The sequence below is a fragment of the Hyla sarda genome, chromosome 11 (assembly GCF_029499605.1).
Source record: "Hyla sarda isolate aHylSar1 chromosome 11, aHylSar1.hap1, whole genome shotgun sequence".
Lineage (NCBI taxonomy): Eukaryota > Metazoa > Chordata > Amphibia > Anura > Hylidae > Hyla > Hyla sarda.
The window spans coordinates 55,431,524-55,449,059 of NC_079199.1; the positions used below are offsets into that span (position 1 = coordinate 55,431,524).

Consider the following 17,536-nt stretch of genomic DNA (forward strand, 5'->3'; position numbering starts at 1 on the left):
GTTATACTCCCCACTCCAGATACAATCGGGCGGCCTTTTAATGGAATTAGGCCTTTATGGATTTTGGGGAGTGCGTAGAACGTGGGGATCGTTGGTGAAATAGGAGACAGAAAGTCAAATTCTTTTTTGTCAATCAGTTTTTTCTGAAGTGCTGTATTAAGAATCACCATTAATTCCCTACAGTATTGTGAAGTGGGATCAGAGGGGAGAATCTCGTAAGTATCCTTGTCGTCTAGTAATCTCTTTACCATTCTTACATATTTGGGTTTGTCCATAAGGACAACATTTCCACCCTTATCAGACGCTTTAATGACCAGTTGGTCATTTCTTTGTAGTTCAGTCAGAGCGCATCTTTCAGGGTATGAAAGGTTATCCCTATGTCCCGTTTTAACAGAGATTCCCTTTAAATCCCTTAACACCAGTTCAAGAAATACATCAATACATGAGGTGTCGGAGATCGGAGGAAAGAGTTTACTTTTCGGTTTTAGGGTAGTGAAGGGACCTTGACCCTCCGGATGATCACTTTCATCCAGAAGTCCAGTTAGTTGTCTAGCAACTATTAGATCCTCTTCGGAAAGGCCATGATCCTGACAAGTGCGTCGATCTTTTAGTTTAAAGAACTTATGCCACTTTAATTTGCGGACAAAGAGGTTAAGATCCTTGGTCCACTCCATTTCTCCCCACAGGTTCCTAAGCTGTATAGGCTCCGAATGAGCAAATACTGTAGGGATAGAAGAAATATTCTTTTTTACAGGCACCCATGTCAATTTATGTGATATTATTATCTATCATGATAGCGGTCTGATCATTGAGCTAAAAAACTTTTCTTTTAGCTGTAATTTTGGAGCTAGTAGGGATATAACAATCCTCTAGCATATTATTTATATGATCACTGTCTATACCTCCTGAGGACACCTGCTCAGTACCAGCAGGTAGAAATGCGTTGTGGTTTAAACTATTATCACCCAGTGGTGTGCATATGCCGCCTAGGGTGATTGGTTGCACTGGACTGGCTGGGCCCTGCAGAGGCCAGTGTAAACCAATGATACTAGTGATCTAACAAATATTATTTACACATCACTAAACACTAAAAATAACTTTTTTAGCATTTGTTGATAAATTAAAAGCTAAGTTTTATATAAGCACATCCCTGGCACTCGGCAATTGCCCTATATATTTGTGATTATGCTGGATGAATAAGTTATATTGGGGAAGACGTGGACCCCGCAGACCAACAACTACGTCTCTTTACATCCGGTGGAATGCAATGAAATTCTTGTAAGCAGTATAGTTATTTAAACAAGGGCAGGTAGTGACAAATCTATTAGAAACACTAAACACTTATTTATTTCTTATAATGCCAGAAAAATTAAAGTACTTATAATGCATAACTAATAATATTCTCACTAAAAAACAGAGTTAGGGTCTTTTTAGAGATGCAGATAACTGCCCAATACAAGCGTCATTTGACTACATACAAGTCAACTGTTGAATTTACATAGGGAAATTTTTTACAAAGTAACAAGCAAGATAACCAATCACCAGATCATTCATGAGGCCTAACTGCTGGCAGTAATTCCCTGGTTTTTACAAAGACACGCAATGCTGACTTTTTTGCCCACACAAAATGTTGGGATCAATCAACTGTTGTCTATTTATCAGCTGATCACTGGATCACGAACCAATAATAGGGAAGGAATGTTCTGTTCACCTGATAATGCCTCGTGTAAAAGGGCTTGTAGGGCATGATGCCTAAAATGTACCCAGATACTAAATATAGGCAATCTGATAAAACAAAACAAAATCCTAGACAAAAACTAGACAAAAAAAAAACAACTATCCAATTGACCATGAAGTGTTAACAGAGAAATGTTATGTAAAGTAATATTGCTAACTAAAATAAACAAATAATGCTATAATTACCAAACAATCAAGAGAAACAAGTTCAGTATCAAACATTAACCCCTTAAGGACCAAGGGCGTACAGGTACGCCTTTGCTCCCTGGTACTTAAGGACCAAGGGCGTACCTGTACGCCCGTGGGGATTTCGGTCCCTGCCGCGCACCGGCACTCTGGGAGTTATCGATCAGCAGGCACCCTGCGCCAATACCCGGGGGGGGGTCATCACCCCCCATGTAGGTGATCGCCGAAAATCGCAAGTGAATTCACACTTGCGACTTTTGGCTATTCCGGTGATGCGGGTCACGCTGACCCGGAGATACAAGGTGATCGGGGGTGTAGAATACACCCCATATCACCCTCTGTATCTATCGGGAGGTGGCGATTTCGTCACCCCCCCAGGAACGATTTAGTCACCCCCCCGGCCAATAGCAGCGGCAGGGGAGGGGTTAACGGCCCCTTCTCGCGGCTCTGTTAGTCCCGAGTTCATTCAGCGGGCAAAGCTGCAAAAAGGAGCCAGGGACCCCCCCTCTGTGAAGATCGGAGCCCCTCACAGAGGAAGACCCCCCTTAGAGCAGGGAGAGAGTACAGCCCCAGGAACAGGTAGGGTTAACCTGTAAAGTAAAAAAAAAAAAAAAAGTGTAAAAAAAGTTAAAAAAAAATTTCACCCCCTAATAGGACCTAAAGCGTCCACCACAATTTTTTTAGTGTGACCCGGGCCCTATTAGGGGTTCAGGGCGCTGCATTTCATTTGGCCCCCCCATTTTTTTTTCTTTTGCTGCAGCGCTTTTTTTCCCCCATACAGTTACACCAATCACACACACTACATACTCACCCCCCCCACACACACACACCCACCACCACCGTAGAAAAAAGGAGATGGCTCGCCAGGCATTTTCGGCAGCGGAGGCATACGCTTTTCTTGCCTCCGACTACAAATCTGTCAGTGAGGATGATGAAGATCCTACATTCCTGTGTTCTTCATCGTCCTCCTCATCATCTAGTACTGATGATGAGTCCCCTGTACGGCGGCGGAGACGCCGCCAGGAGAGGCCACGCCCCATCATAGTGGCCCAGTGGCCGGCACTAGTGCGACTGGTGATGCCGCTCGTACTAGGAGTCCGACCCACCAGACAAGTTTACCGGAGCCCCCTTCCGGTGAACCTGTCTGGAGACCCAAAGATCAGCCATGGGTTCCGAAGTTTGTTGGCGACTCCGGAATCCGGATTGACAATTCTGGATTCACTGAAATTGACTATTTCAGTTATTTTTTCAGTGACAGTTTTGTCAATCACATGGTGGAGCAGACGAATCTGTACGCCAGGCAGTTCATCGCCCACCACCCTGATTCTGTTTTGGCCAGGCCCAATGAATGGTACGCCATTGATGCAGCAGAAATGAGGACATTTTGGGGCCTCTTGCTGCATATGGGCCTGGTCAAAAACCAATTGTCAGGCAGTACTGGAGCGGGGACATCCTCTACCAGACCCTGCTTTACCGTATGGTCACGGCACGGAGGCGGTTCGAGGCCATTCGGAAATGCCTCCATTATGCAGATAATGCGGCATGTCCACGCGAGGTGATCCCACCTATGACCGGCTTTACAAAGTGAGGCCGTTCATCGATCACTTTGGGGCCAAATTTTTGGAGGCCTACGTACCCCTCAGGGAGCTCTCGGTCGATGAGTCTCTTATCAGTTTTAAGGGGAGACTCATCTTCCGCCAGTATATTCCCTCGAAGCGGGCGCGGTATGGTGTGAAGCTCTACAAATTTTTTTAGAGTACCTCCGGGTACACTCTCAAGTTTAGAGTGTATGAGGGACGAGATTCCCGTATTGAACCCCCAGATTGTTCCCCCACTCTGGGTGTTAGCGGGAAAATCGTTTGGGACCTTGTGCACCCATTGCTGGATAAGGGTTACCACGTGTACGTGGACAACTTTTATACCAGCATCCCTCTCTTCACATCCCTTGCCGCCAGATCCATGTTCGCTTGTGGGACCGTGCGGAAAAACCAGAGAGGCCTCCCTCTAAATTTTCTGCAGACACCTATGCCCAAGGGTGAGTCCCGTGCCCTTACCAATGAAAACCTGTTGCTGGTCAGGTAGAAGAATAAGAGGGATGTCCTTATGCTGACCACTATTCATGGTAACGGCAGCTCACCTGTCCCTGTGCAACACCGGTCCTCAAGCCTGATTGTATTCTGGACTACAATCGGTATATGGGGGGAGTTGATCTCTCTGATCAAGTCCTCATGCCATACATGGCCATGCGGAAAAAACGGGTATGGTACAAAAAAGTTGCGGTCTACTTGGTACAGGTTGCCATGTACAACTCTTTTGCACTGTACCAGTACGCTGGCAACACAGGGACATTCCTCCAGCTCCAAGAAGAAGTCCTAAAGGTCCTGATCTTTGGCGACCGGGAAAGAGCAGGCCGGACTTCCCAAGGAACTGGAGTAATAGGTGCCAGGATCATCCCAGGCCAACACTTTCCAGGTGAGGTCCCCCACACTGGAAAGAAGGGACGATCTCAGAAAAAATGCAGAGTGTGTAACAGGAGGGGGATACGGAAGGACACCACCACTCAATGTGACACTTGCCCTGATCATCCGGGCCTCTGCATTAAAAACTGCTTCAGGGAGTATCACACTTCCATGCAGTACTAAATTTTCCCTCTTCATTTTAATTTTCCATAATTTGACCCCAATGTACCAAGTCCAGAGTACATTCCAAATTAGAACCCCATAAACCACTAAATTGCCCAAAAAAAGTATCTAAAAAATAAATAAAAAAAAACTGATAAGACCTCTGGGGGTATTTTTTTCTCTGGGTCATGGGTCACTGAGTCACTATCATCGGGGACTTTTTTTGTTGCCTCAAATGCGCAGCGCTCTCTCTCCACCTGAGCGGGGTGTGCATTTGAGGCAACAGGTTAGGGACGGCCACACACGTCACATTCCCAGAATGATGAATCAGAGCACAGGGTTTGGGGCGCGCATATTTTTTTAGTTTTGGCTATGCTCTGGGTCATCATTCTGGGAACATAACCTGTTTTATAATTTTATGTCCCACTGTACCCCATTTTAGTTATTTAGTGTACCCCAGTTATTTACCCCATGTAATGCCCCTTGAGGGGGGGTCCCACTGTTCTGGCTCCATAGGCCGCAACGCAGAAGCTCAAGGCCCCTGAATGCGACCTGCTCCTATGAGACCGGTGGGCATGCTGTTTAAGCCCAGACTTTAGGTATGTCCTTACTCCAAAGAAATGTATTTACACATTTACAATGACATTTTCTCCTTTTACCACTTGTGAAAATGAAAAATTTGGTGTAACCCCAGCATTTTAGTGTAAAAATCTAATTTTTCATTTTCACATCCCACTTCATGAATATTTATCAAACACCTGTGGGGTGTTAAGACTCACTGTACCCCTTGTTATGTTCCTTGAGGGATGTAGTTTGCGAAATAGTAGGCCATGTGTTTTTTTTTTGCTGTTCTGGCACCATAGGGGCTTCCTAAATGGAACATGCGCCCCAAAATCCATTTCAGCAAAATGTGCTTTCCAAAAGACAAATGTGACTCCTTCTCTACTGAGCATTGTAGTCCGCCCATAGTGCACTTGATGCCCACACATGGGGTTTCATACTCAGAAGAGATGGGGTTAAAAATTTTGGGGGGCATTTTCTCCTATTACCCCTTGTAAAAATGTAAAATTTGGTGGAAAACCAGCATTTTAGTGAAAATTTTTTTTTCTTCATTTACACATCCAACTTTAACGAAAAGTCGTCAAACACCTGTGGGGTGTTAAGGCTCAGCCGACCCCTTGTTACGTTCCTTGAGGGGTGTAGTTTCCAAAATAGTATGCCATGTGTTTTTTTTTTTTTTTTGCTGTCCTGACACCATAGGGGCTTCCTAAATGGGACATGCCCCCCAAAAACCATTTCAGAAAAACTCACTCTCCAAAATCCCACTGTCGCTCCTTCCCTACTGAGCCCGCCGAACACTTGACATACACATGAGGTATTTCCTTACTCAAGAGATATTGGGTTACACATTTTAGGAAGATTTCTCTCCTTTTACCTCTTGTAAAAATTCAAAAACTGGGTTTACAAGAACATGAGAGTGTAAAAATTTAAGATTTTGAATTTTCTCCTTCACTTTGCTGCTATTCCTGTGAAACACCTAAAGGGTTAACACACTTACTGAATGTCATTTTGAATACTTTGAAGGGTGCAGTTTTTATAATGTGGTCATTTGTGGGGTATTTCTAATAAGAAGGCCCTTCAAATCCGCTTCAAAACTGAACTGGTCCCTGAAAAATTCCACTTTTGAAAATTTTGTGAAAAATTGGAAAATTGCTGCTATACTTTGAAGCCCTCTGATGTCTTCCAAAAGTAAAAACATGTCAACTTTATGATGCAAATATAAAGCAGACATATTGTATATGTGAATCAAGATATAATTTATTTGGAATATTCATTTTCCTTACAAGCAGAGAGCTTCAAAGTTAGAAAAATGCTAAATTTTCTATTTTTTCATCAAATTTTGGAATTTTTCACCATGAAATGATGCAAGTATCGACAAAAATTTACCACTAACATAAAGTAGAATATGTCACGAAAAAACTATCTCGGAATCAAAATGAAAGGTAAAAGCATCCCAGAGTTATTAATGCTTAAAGTGAAAGTGGTCAGATGTGCAAAAAATGCTCTGGTCCTACAGTGGAAATTGGCCTGGTCCTAAAGGGGTTAATGAACCTACCAGCAACTCCAACAGAAACTCATTGTCATATTTCGTATTTTCTCCTTCAGCCAAGGTTGGCAATAAACAGAGGTATGAAGCCACTTGGTGGAGTGTGTTCGGGCTAGAAAAAAAATACAGTAAAAAACAACATGAACCAAAATACAATAGGCAGAGAAACAAAAAAAAAATTAAACAAAAAAAAGCTATAAAAAAAATAATAATAATTTAATTAAAAGTCCCATGGAACTAAACCAAGACAGTCTGGAGAGAAGAGTAATGTTTCATATGCATGATATATGTATTAGCTATAAGGTACTCTGAATATGATGGTAGATACAGTATGGCCATAAGGCACTACAGCTTGTGTGCCAAAAGGCTAGAGCAGTGTACCGCCTTCTTGTTGATGGTATCATGAGAACATTGTAAATGCAAAGTGATGGCACACTGTTGCATGTTTCACTTTTACAAGAAAAAAAAAAAAAAGCATTTGGCCACATGGCTATATCCTCTAGTACAGTGATTTTCAAAGACTGCCCTAGCAGAAGGTAATGCTTCACTGCTGGGTGCTAGGGCACTGAAGGTACAGTGGCACAGAGATCCAGTGTTTACCTGTGCCACCACTTCCTCTTTGGGACAGCCAAGGACCTCAGCTTCCTGGCACAGGCAGCACAGCATCATTGCACCATGCTGCCTGCATCAAGAGGTTAAGAGCAGGAGGGAGACAAGGTAAGTAGATCTTGTTTACACAGACAGACCCAACTACTATATGGGGACACAAGGGAGAGTTATCTGCAAGTGGTCCTAACTACTGCATGGGGGCACAAGGAAGACATTACTACTACATGGGGAACCTAATTACATTATGGGGGGGCTTAACTGCATTGTGAAGCACATAGAGGGCCCTATTACTAGGGATGCCCCGATACCAACACCAGTATCTCTCTCCGATACCAATTACATTACCTGCTGCTTGGCGGTACTACCCATCGACCAATGTTAATGTAGGCAGTACCCCAGCCACTTACTCACTACAGCCCCATTTGCAGTAAAACGTTGCTGCTTCGCTCCTCCATTGTTTAGTCCATAACATGGTGTCATATGGATGACGTTACTCTGTTTCCTCCATAGCGTTACACTGCACTCAATGCAGCATAGGCGCAGTGGAGGAGGCAGTGACGTAAATGTGACATTCTCCTTCATAGGATACCATTTTTTGGACGGAAGAACGGGGGCGCGTTTTAAAGCAAACAGGGTAGTGAGTAGGTGTCTGAGGTATTACTTAATGGGTGAAAGCTGCTACTACTACCTATCAAGCAGGCTATTAGTATCTATAGGGGGCTGCTAGTATCTACAAGGGCTGTTATTACCAACAGGGGAAGGTTTTACTATTTAAAGGGGGGCTACTACCACCTATAGAGTGATGTTATTACCCACAGGGAGCTACTACTATCTACAAGGGTGTCTATTACTATCTACAGGGGGCTGCTACTACCTACAGATTTCAACTTTCATTTTTAAAAAGGCTTTTGAAAAATGGAAACCTGATTGGTTACTATGGGCAACAGCTACACTTTTACTCTACAGGTTTTTTTTTAATCTCCCCCATTAATATACTGCAGAACTTAGGCTGCTTGACTTCTTATTTAAAGAGAAAGGAAGCACTATAGGCAAGGTTGGCCTTAGATGTCATGGCTCCCAGTGCAGAAATATTTCTTGGTGCCCCTCTTAGTGCTCCTCAAATGCATAAGTGAACACTACATTTTGGGGGTCAATGGTGATTTATCAAAATGCAGAATGTTGTAGGTGTATTTTCAAGTGTTTTTCTACATTGACCTTTAGTTGTAACTTTAAAGGGTAACTGTAAAACGAATCTCCTGTCCATTCTGCACATCAGGTGTGGAGAAACGCAGGTACACCTTGGGGGTAAGGTTGCCTTAGCAACTCCCTATTAAATTAGAAGTGGACTTGTGCACGGAACTCGCTGGGGGTTCTATGGTTGCCTTGGCAACCCAATGACCCAGAATACACCTGTATCTCTCCATGCCTGACCTGAAGAACAGAGATTAACATTACAGTACACTTTAAAAGATTTTATATGCAGTTTCTAAATAGAGCACTAAAAGTGTCTACAATTTCCTGTGTGAACAGTTTTGGATATACCCAGAGAGAGCTTGGTCATCTATTAATATCTTCATTTTCTAGGTAGTTAGACTTCATGTAGGGGTTGGTCCAACATCTTTCAGGTCACCCAGGACAAATAGAACCCCTCCAACACATGTCTATCTTATTCCTCTATAGTTGTTGTGTATTTACATGACTGAACAAGGTGAGATTCGTTTAGATTAATTAAAATTAAACTTCTGGATAACGCAAGTTGCATTAATAAATGTTAAAGGTTTTACACAATGAGAAACAAAACAGCCTGAGAAATGCAAAACCACACAATTGATAAATTCCCCTCATTGTATCAGAATAATGTGCCCTAAGGCTCCCTAAAGAAAACACAAAATATACAAAAGCACTCTCCAAGAGCTAAGATATCTCAGCACTATTGCGACATTTACTTACATTTACATTTAAGCCAGCAAACTTTACTTTAGGTGTATGCGGGATCTAACTAGCCTATGCTCTAAGAAGAACCACAATAAAAGGTTATGATCACATGATGGAATTTCCAGGCAAAATTTTGCTGCAGCAGAGTCCCATTGATTTCAATAGGGGTTCTGCTGCACTGTGCACACGGCAGAATTTCAGTGGCAGAAAGACTAGACATGTCCATTCTTTCTGCGGAGTCTGCACAGAAATGCATTGTCATCTAGAAGACACCACATTTCCCAGGGGTCCTAGTGTCGGCATACTCTGCCAGTGGGACATTCAACCATTCCATCTTTCCTTTTCGAGCTAACATAGCCAAACAGATGGGGAGAATTGAATGACCAGAAAGTGGGATTCACTAACCCAACACAAAAAAGTATCTTCAAACAGGAAAAAAGAAATACACTGGTGTATGCTGCTAAGAATGACAGTTTTACACAAAGTAAATGTAGCAATAATGCAGGTCAAAATATTCTAAATATTCAATGCTCACGAATCTTAAAGGGTAGTCTGATTAACTAAATGTATCCCTTAACCACAAGATAGGGAATAAGTGTCTGATCATGGAGGTCCAACCACCGGGACCCCCTGTGAGCGCTGCAATACTACATACAGAAGATCACAGGTGATCCCAGTGGTCACACCCGACCCCCAACCTCCAATCAAACACTCATACCCTATCCTTTGAAAAGGGGATAAGTTTAGTTCCCCGGACTACTCCTTTGACCCTTTTAGAGTGCTGCTGTAATTTGTGTGTTTGCATTTATTTAATTCTGTTTGGAGGAACTATTTTGTTTTTTATTCTATGCCTTCCTAAGGCCAGCCTTGACTCCAGATCGTTCAACCAGTAGAAGCCACAAATCGGAACATCCAGAAGAAGCCACAGATCTACTTTTTGTAAGTCTTTTCATAAAAACATAGATATATGGGAGAGGGGAACATTACTTAAATACTATAAAATGGGACTAAAAATGTTAAGATATTTTGTTTACCTACCTCAGTGATCCAAAGCACTTTGTAAGGGATTCCCGAGTATCCACAGCCGCCACATTGGAAAGTGCAAAAGTGTAGAGCTCTGGGAAGTGAGCAAAAGCTGCTCTCTGTGTGTACAAACGTGTGACATTGTGGATATATAGTACTGACATGATTTGTGGTTAAGTTTAAATTAACTGTCTAAGAAAAACAATTAATAGAAGCATAGCTAAGAGTGATGCAAATACTCCCTGTTAAAACTGAAGATGGCACTGCAATTGAAAAGCATGGTCCCACTAACTTTATGCAGAGGTTTTAAACAACAAAATCTCCCTAAACAAATATTAAAACTAGCTAAGTCTTTAATGAAGACTAATATTCTAGCGCTTAGCAACCTCCAGAGTAATATATTTGATTGAAAATGTAAACTTACCTGCAGTGAGGTGATATGGTCATAATGAATTGTAGTCATCTCATACTCTGTGAGAGCATTTCCCGTCTGGTCATTAATTTCAAAGCCAGTGTAAAATTTTAACATGTCCAAGAGCTATTAAGAGAGGTTAGTTCAGTTAAAACAAGTTTTTTAAAAAATAGAACTTTTTTCATATATAAAACCCAGGGTACCTGAGAAAATAGGTGTCCTTCTTGTTCTCTCTTGCAGAGGTTGGATAAGTAGCAATGAACTACAAGGTGGGAGTCATCCAGCACTGTATTAAACCAGCGACGTGTGGGAAGTAAAGCCTACAGAATGGAAATAGTATTAATAACTATTTCTAGGGTTATGTCTAAAACCTATTTCTAACATGACATAACAAGAAAGTAAAGTGCAGCTCACCTGCCTGAAGGTGAGAACATAAAAGGTTGGTATATAAAATGAGAATTTTTGGGCTGTGAGGGAAAATGTGTGTAAGTAGGTAAGTAACCGGCTCAGTAAAAAGAAATAGAGGGTAGTATTCATAAATTCAGGCCCAATGCATTTTCCAATGCATTGCAGTCTAAAATAGACTAGAATGCATCATGTTCTAAAAATCCTCTAGAGCAAGTGTCGCAGAAAAGTCGCACATATTTAGACTGCGACTTTCGGTGCAACAAATTTAGACAGGAAAAAAGTCTAGATCCTTTGATAAATATCCCCCAATGTTCCTAACTGATGGTGGGATATGCTGCAGGTTGGACAGGTCAGGCTGGGTGCACAGGAGCTGACATTGAGTTCTCTCAGTTGGGCTTCATTACCATATTTTGCATACTATATTTTTTCTGATTAGTTGTGCTACATCTATGATGTCACGATATTCTAAGACAACCTGCACCAATAGCCAACATGTCACAGATCCAAACACGAATTCATGGAAAAAGTTATCACTCTGTACCTCAAGGTCAATCATAAGTTCTATGAGACGCTCACAGTAATGTATTTTCTCCATGGAGACAGGACCTAAAGAACGAACAAAAAGATTTCAGGTATCACCATACTAATAAAAACTTACACAAATTACATTTCTAGTATTGTACACAGAAGTTATAAGCCAAAAACTACTTTAAGTTTTTTCTAGCTTTATGAAAATGGAGCATAGCCACTGTATAACTGAACATTTTGTGCCGAATACATTTTGTAGTGTTTTGTTTTTAGCTTTCTGAGGCTGGCTTCCTAGATCCACACAAAATAACAACTTAGAAACATAGAAGGTGTCGGCAGATAAGAACCATATGGCCCATCTAGTCTGCCCAATAATCTGAATACTATGAATAGTCCCTGGCCCTATCTTATATGAAGGATAGCCTTATGCTTAGCCCATACATGCTTAAACTCCTTCACTGTATTTGCAGTGACCATTTCTGCAGGAAGGCTATTCCACGCATCCACTACTCTCTCAGTAAAGTAATACTTCCTGATATTACTACATAAACCTTTCCCCCTCTAATTTAAAACTATGTCCTCTTGTGGTAGTTTTTCTTCTTTTAAATAGTCTCTCCTCCTTTACCGTGTTGATTCCCTTTATGTATTTAAAAGTCTCTATTATATCACCTCTGTCTCTTCTTTCTTCCAAGCTATACATGTTAAGGTCCTTTAACCTTTCTTGGTAAGTTTTATCCTGCAATCCATGTACTCATTTAGTAGCTCTTCTCTGAACTCTCTAGAGTATCTATATCCTTCTGGAGATACGGCATCCAGTACTGCGCACAATACTCCAAGTGAGGTCTCACCAGTGTTCTGTACAGCGGCATGAGAACTTCTCTCTTTCTACTGCTTATACCTCTCCCTATACATCCAAGCATTCTGCTAGCGTTTCCTGCTGCTCTATTACATTTTCTTCCTACCTTTAAGTCTTCTGAAATAATTACTCCTAAATCCCTTTGTGTCAAATATTCTATAATAGAATAGAAAACTTCTTTGGTTTTGCAGAAGAGAGGTAAATGCTTTTTGCAATACACAGTTCAGCATATAGTGACAGTCAGGTTTTACATTTTTTGTTAAAGGCAAAATAGGTCCAAATATACATGATGAAAGTGAGCATGCAGAATAAGTGTTGACAGATACCTGTTGCTGGAATTGACTGGAGCACAGAAAGGAACCTCTGTATAAGATGCCATAAAAACTTTCTTTCCTGGGTGGCTCTGTAATGTTGACCGTAAAAAAAAAAAAACACATTCATTGTGAGGGAAGCACAAATAGTACAATAAGCAATTAACTTTCAACTCATGTATATACTGTTGCATCCCAGCAGCCTGACAATTACACATGAAGATCCCAACAGTCACCTCACAAGCCTTTATAAAAGATGCATACAAGGAAAAAGCTACAGCTAGGTTAAACAAGTTAATTACCATTTAGTAACATTAAAGTTTTTTACGTACAGTTCACCTGCTTTTTCATCCATTTTCTCATCGGTTTTCTTTATAAGGTTCCAGAACTTTTTCAACTTTGTGGTTTTCTTTAATTCCTGCTCCAGTCGAGTCTACAGACATAAGTAGTTACCAGTACACTGTTAGGAAATTACATACATTTGTATGCCTGAACACTGAGCCCATTCAAACATAATAGGAAAGGGCTGCAAATAATGATATGCCCTAAAACTTACAGGCCGCAGGCAGATCCACATAGGCAGGGATATCAGTTGCTGTATCTGTCCACGGATTAGATCAACTTCCTGCAAACAAACACAACAGGTTTTCAGAAAAGGAGATTTTTTGTACTCACCGTAAAATCTTTCTCGTAGCCTTCATTGGGGGACACCTATACTGATGGGTATATGCTCTTGCCACTAGGAGGCTCTGACACTAGGAAAAGAAGATGGCTCCTCCCTGGCAGGATATACCCGTCCACTGGAAGTGAGGTAATCAGTTTTGTCACAAAGCAGTAGGAGAAGCCAAAGAAATATGTCCGAAGGACCCTAGAAAAGAATCCCGGATAAAAAAAAAATAAAAAAAAACAATAACCGGAAAAGAATATCCGGACAAAAAATGAAGAAATGGGTGGGTGCTGTATCCCCCAGTGAAGGCTACAAGAAAGAGATTTTACAGTGAGTACAATAAAAAAAATAACCTTTTCTTGGTAGCTCTTCATTGGAGGACACCTATACTGATGGGACGTACCAAAGCAGTCCCCTGGGGTGGGAACAACAACCACTAGCAAAAGGGAATCAGTCCCGAGACCGAACCCACTTGTCCGTAAGGACTGCTGACAAGACCCCAGGCCAGAATAAACAGAGGCCTAGAAAAAAGCTCCCGGAAGCCATGGAGATGGACTGGGCCACCAAAGGAAGGGACTGTCCTCCTCATAGAGAGACCAGAAAAAGTTGACTAGGAAGTCAGAGGGGCCAGAACCATCCTGGAAGGAGGTAGGAAATCATCTCTAAGGAACACAGAACTAGACAGAGGGCTAGCCCGGCTGGGAAACCAAAAATGGAAAATGGCACAACAAAAGAAAAAGAGACGGAAACTGGCTCTAGAGAGGCCTGGTGCGAAGATCTGCCAACCCAAAACCCCTATCCCGGAGCCCACCGCAAGCACCTGGGAGGTGACACAGCGCAACTGGTGTAATCCGGATGATTGGAACACCATCCATTTCGAGAGAACATGGCCCCCGAAGGAGAAGATGGAAGGGAATAATGGCCAAGAAGAATCCAGGGGCATCCTGGGACACCAGAGCGACAGACATGGGAAATGGAGGTTCCTGAGTCACCTGGAAGATGGACACTGATGAATAAACGCCAAGAAAGGAGCGGAAGACCCTGAAAAGGAGAATTCGGAACAGCGGAGCAGCCGCCATGGGAATTGGAGGTTCCCGAGTCTCCCTGAAGACTTACACCGGAAGGGTAAGGAAACCCAACGTCCACGAAACACTTCAGGTGACAAAGATCGGTGCCGAGACAGAAGAAGTGCGGTACAGAAAGACTGCCCCATAAAAGATTGCAGAGAAATCTGGACAGGACTGCTACACATGCGCAAGACCTCAACCATCACTAATAGAGATGAGTGAAGTTACAGTACTTCGATTCTGCACGAACCTTGTGGCTTGGCAGTTGCTTACTTTAGCCTGCATAAATTAGTTCAGCTTTCAGGTGCTCCAGTGGGCAGGAAAAGGTGGATACAGTCCTAGGAGACTCTCCTAGTACTGTTACCTCGCTCATCTCTAAACACTGAGGCCCAAAGAACCAAGGGGCCGACCTAGAGAAGAAGGCATGCCACAGCATCCCAGGATAGTGGCCAAGACAAGGAGACCAACCGGTCCTGTGCCAAAGCAGTCCGAGCAGACCAGAGCACTCCGAAGCAATAACCCGTCCGGACGGGAAAGGGGGGGGGGGGGGGGGATGAGAACGAAATGGAACCCGGCTGGGACTCCCAGGCTCTGGGCACAGAAAGGCAACTCTAGAAAACTGTGGAGTCAGTGCAGCGCTACCGACACCGCCAAGGGAAGGAGGAGCACACCCCTACCAGAGAGATTGTGCCGAGGAGGGAGGAGAGCAAACTCAACTGAACTGTCTGCGACGCCCCACCAGGCCCCATGCCAGAACAGAGGTGCTTAACCGCTCCAGACCTGTGAAAACAAGATTACAGGAAGGTCCGCAGCACACCCCACCGACAGAAGGGAAGGTGGGCTCTACATGATCTGAGGGACCTAACATATGTAGGGACAGAGACATGGATACCTCTCGAAAGTAGTGAGGAACCAAGATTGCAGACATGAAAGGAATCGCAGACATTCAAGTCCGCAGTATGAAAGACAGGCTCAGCACCCAATGGTGTGTCACAACCATTCCCCTAGCAGACCAACGTGAGGAGAGGGAGAAAAAAAAACCGAGATGGTGCAATATAGTGCAGTTAATCCCAATTTTTTGGGGTTGGACAGTTCTTCAAAAATAGGAAAATTGCTCACCTATGGGTGTTGTGCCGGCAGGCACAACACTGGCAATCACGTGTAACAGGTTGCAGTATGCAGTATCGGGAGGCTGCCGGCCGTCGGTCACGCTGTACCAGCGGTGAAGATACAGGAGGAAACAGCTGGTTCTGGGATAACCTGCCGATGTTACCGCAGTATTCCGGCAGCAAAATCCCATTTCGGCTAGAAGCGCACACCCGAGAGTAGTGAACAATAGCAGATTTTTCTGCCAGAATACTGCAGCTGTTTCCTCCTGTAGCAGACCAATGTGGCACTCTTAGAAAGGGGAACAGAGTGATGCAGTTGCCGTGAAAAGCCATGGAACCTGTAGGAAACTCCCACACCCCATTTCCTAATGGTGCCCCACACCAGAACTGCTGTTGCAGATGCAAGAGATGAAGGAGATATGTGGGGCAGGAAACATGCAGAGACAGTCTGAATGGTATAACAGGTTCAATGAACCCACAGAGACACACTTCATGGAACTTCACATGGAAAGCGAGTCATCGGGATGCAGTGACGGGAGTGGCAGGAAAGGGGGAGGTGACCTGGTGGAATAGAAACCCTGCAGACACAGTCTGGCTACATGGCATAGGGACCGTGGCCACACCTGGTCCCGTAGTCAGAACCACACATTAAAAGTGGGTAACCAGCCTTCAGCCGTGAGAACGGGAGACATGCAGAGAGGGACCTGCTAAAGCAGGGAACCCTGCAAACCAGTATGTGGTGTATTGCATAGGGCACATGGAGCAACATGGGTTGACTCACTCAGAACTACACCTCGGCAGTGGGATACCTGAGGATTGCTGCACATGGGGCTGCCGGTAGCAAGACCAAGAGGCCATAAGGTTAGCCCAGCAGAGCCATGTGTAATGTCGGCTGAGGAGACGGTGCTGGGGAAAAGGGACCTCAGGATGAAGAAACCCTAGCAGAGTAAAGAAGGGGAGGGGGAGAAGGGGGGGGGGGGTTGAGGTTAGACATACTCACCAACAGACTCCATCTTCTCATACTCACCCAGGCGTCTTCAACCAGCTTATGGCCACGTTGCATCATACCAGGCAGTGGGGGACCTGGACCCAGGGTACAATATCCAGGCACTGTGCCCCTTTGTCTCATATGGGGGGGGAAAGGTAGCGCCATGCTCCTTAACCCCCACCTGAAAAAAGGGAAACAAAGAGGGACAAAAAAACTAAACAGCCCTTACTAGAAAATAAAGGACCAGGTCTGGGGAGCTCTCAATCCTGTGTCTTGCCTCCTACTGATTACCTCACTTCCAGTGGGCGGGTATATCCTGCCAGGGAGGAGCTGACTTATTTTCCTAGCATCAGCGCCTCCTAGTGGCCAGAGCATATACCCATCAGTATAGGTGTCCCTCAATGAAGAGAGACCGAGAAAATACCCTAGAAAACAATGGCAGATAGGATTTGTCAAATGTGGAAACGGAACTGCATTTCTGCTAATGTACATTCTGTTGAAAAAACAAAGTATCCTATATATATGCCAATATATCTTCTGGCAAATGGTTTTATATAAGACTCTATACCCTTCCATATTTTGTCTTTCGAGTAAATGTTGAAGTGTAGCACCACTACAGGACAATCTTTCTCACTAGATATACGCTTCAAATACTAGGTTTCAATACAGAGTTTAGGCTCGGCCCACACTTTATTTTCTTTTTACATTCGTTGTCAGAGGCAATAATGTATGTAGACAATGGCACTCATAAATGTTGTTTATTCTATGAGAGGCAGCCACCCAAACCAGCTGATGGGTGCAAGCTCAACCTCCTGTACACCTATAAAAATGAACACTGTTGCTCACCATAGCAGCAGCGCTCATGTGGGGTAGGCCCGAAGGCGCCTACTCAGAATATTTCCTTCAGCAATGGAGGAGGAGGGGTAGCTTTTCAGTAGCTGCGTCGGTATCTCAAAGGTAGCAGCCAAAATT

At 43.5% G+C, this 17,536-nt stretch overlaps 1 protein-coding gene across 2 annotated transcripts in view; it reads right to left on the reverse strand.

Annotated features, from left to right (window-relative positions):
- AQR (aquarius intron-binding spliceosomal factor) overlaps positions 1–17,536 on the reverse strand; it is a 142,285-nt gene that overhangs the window by 110,126 nt on the left and 14,623 nt on the right. For both annotated transcript variants that reach the window (XM_056545659.1, XM_056545660.1), the window contains exons 7-14: positions 13,290–13,358; positions 13,066–13,166; positions 12,749–12,825; positions 11,580–11,644; positions 10,834–10,950; positions 10,643–10,756; positions 10,234–10,337; positions 6,661–6,763 (exon numbers count right to left, since the gene is read on the reverse strand). In XM_056545659.1, coding sequence (XP_056401634.1) covers positions 6,661–6,763; positions 10,234–10,337; positions 10,643–10,756; positions 10,834–10,950; positions 11,580–11,644; positions 12,749–12,825; positions 13,066–13,166; positions 13,290–13,358 — 750 coding nt within the window. The remainder of the gene's footprint in view (positions 1–6,660; positions 6,764–10,233; positions 10,338–10,642; positions 10,757–10,833; positions 10,951–11,579; positions 11,645–12,748; positions 12,826–13,065; positions 13,167–13,289; positions 13,359–17,536) is intronic.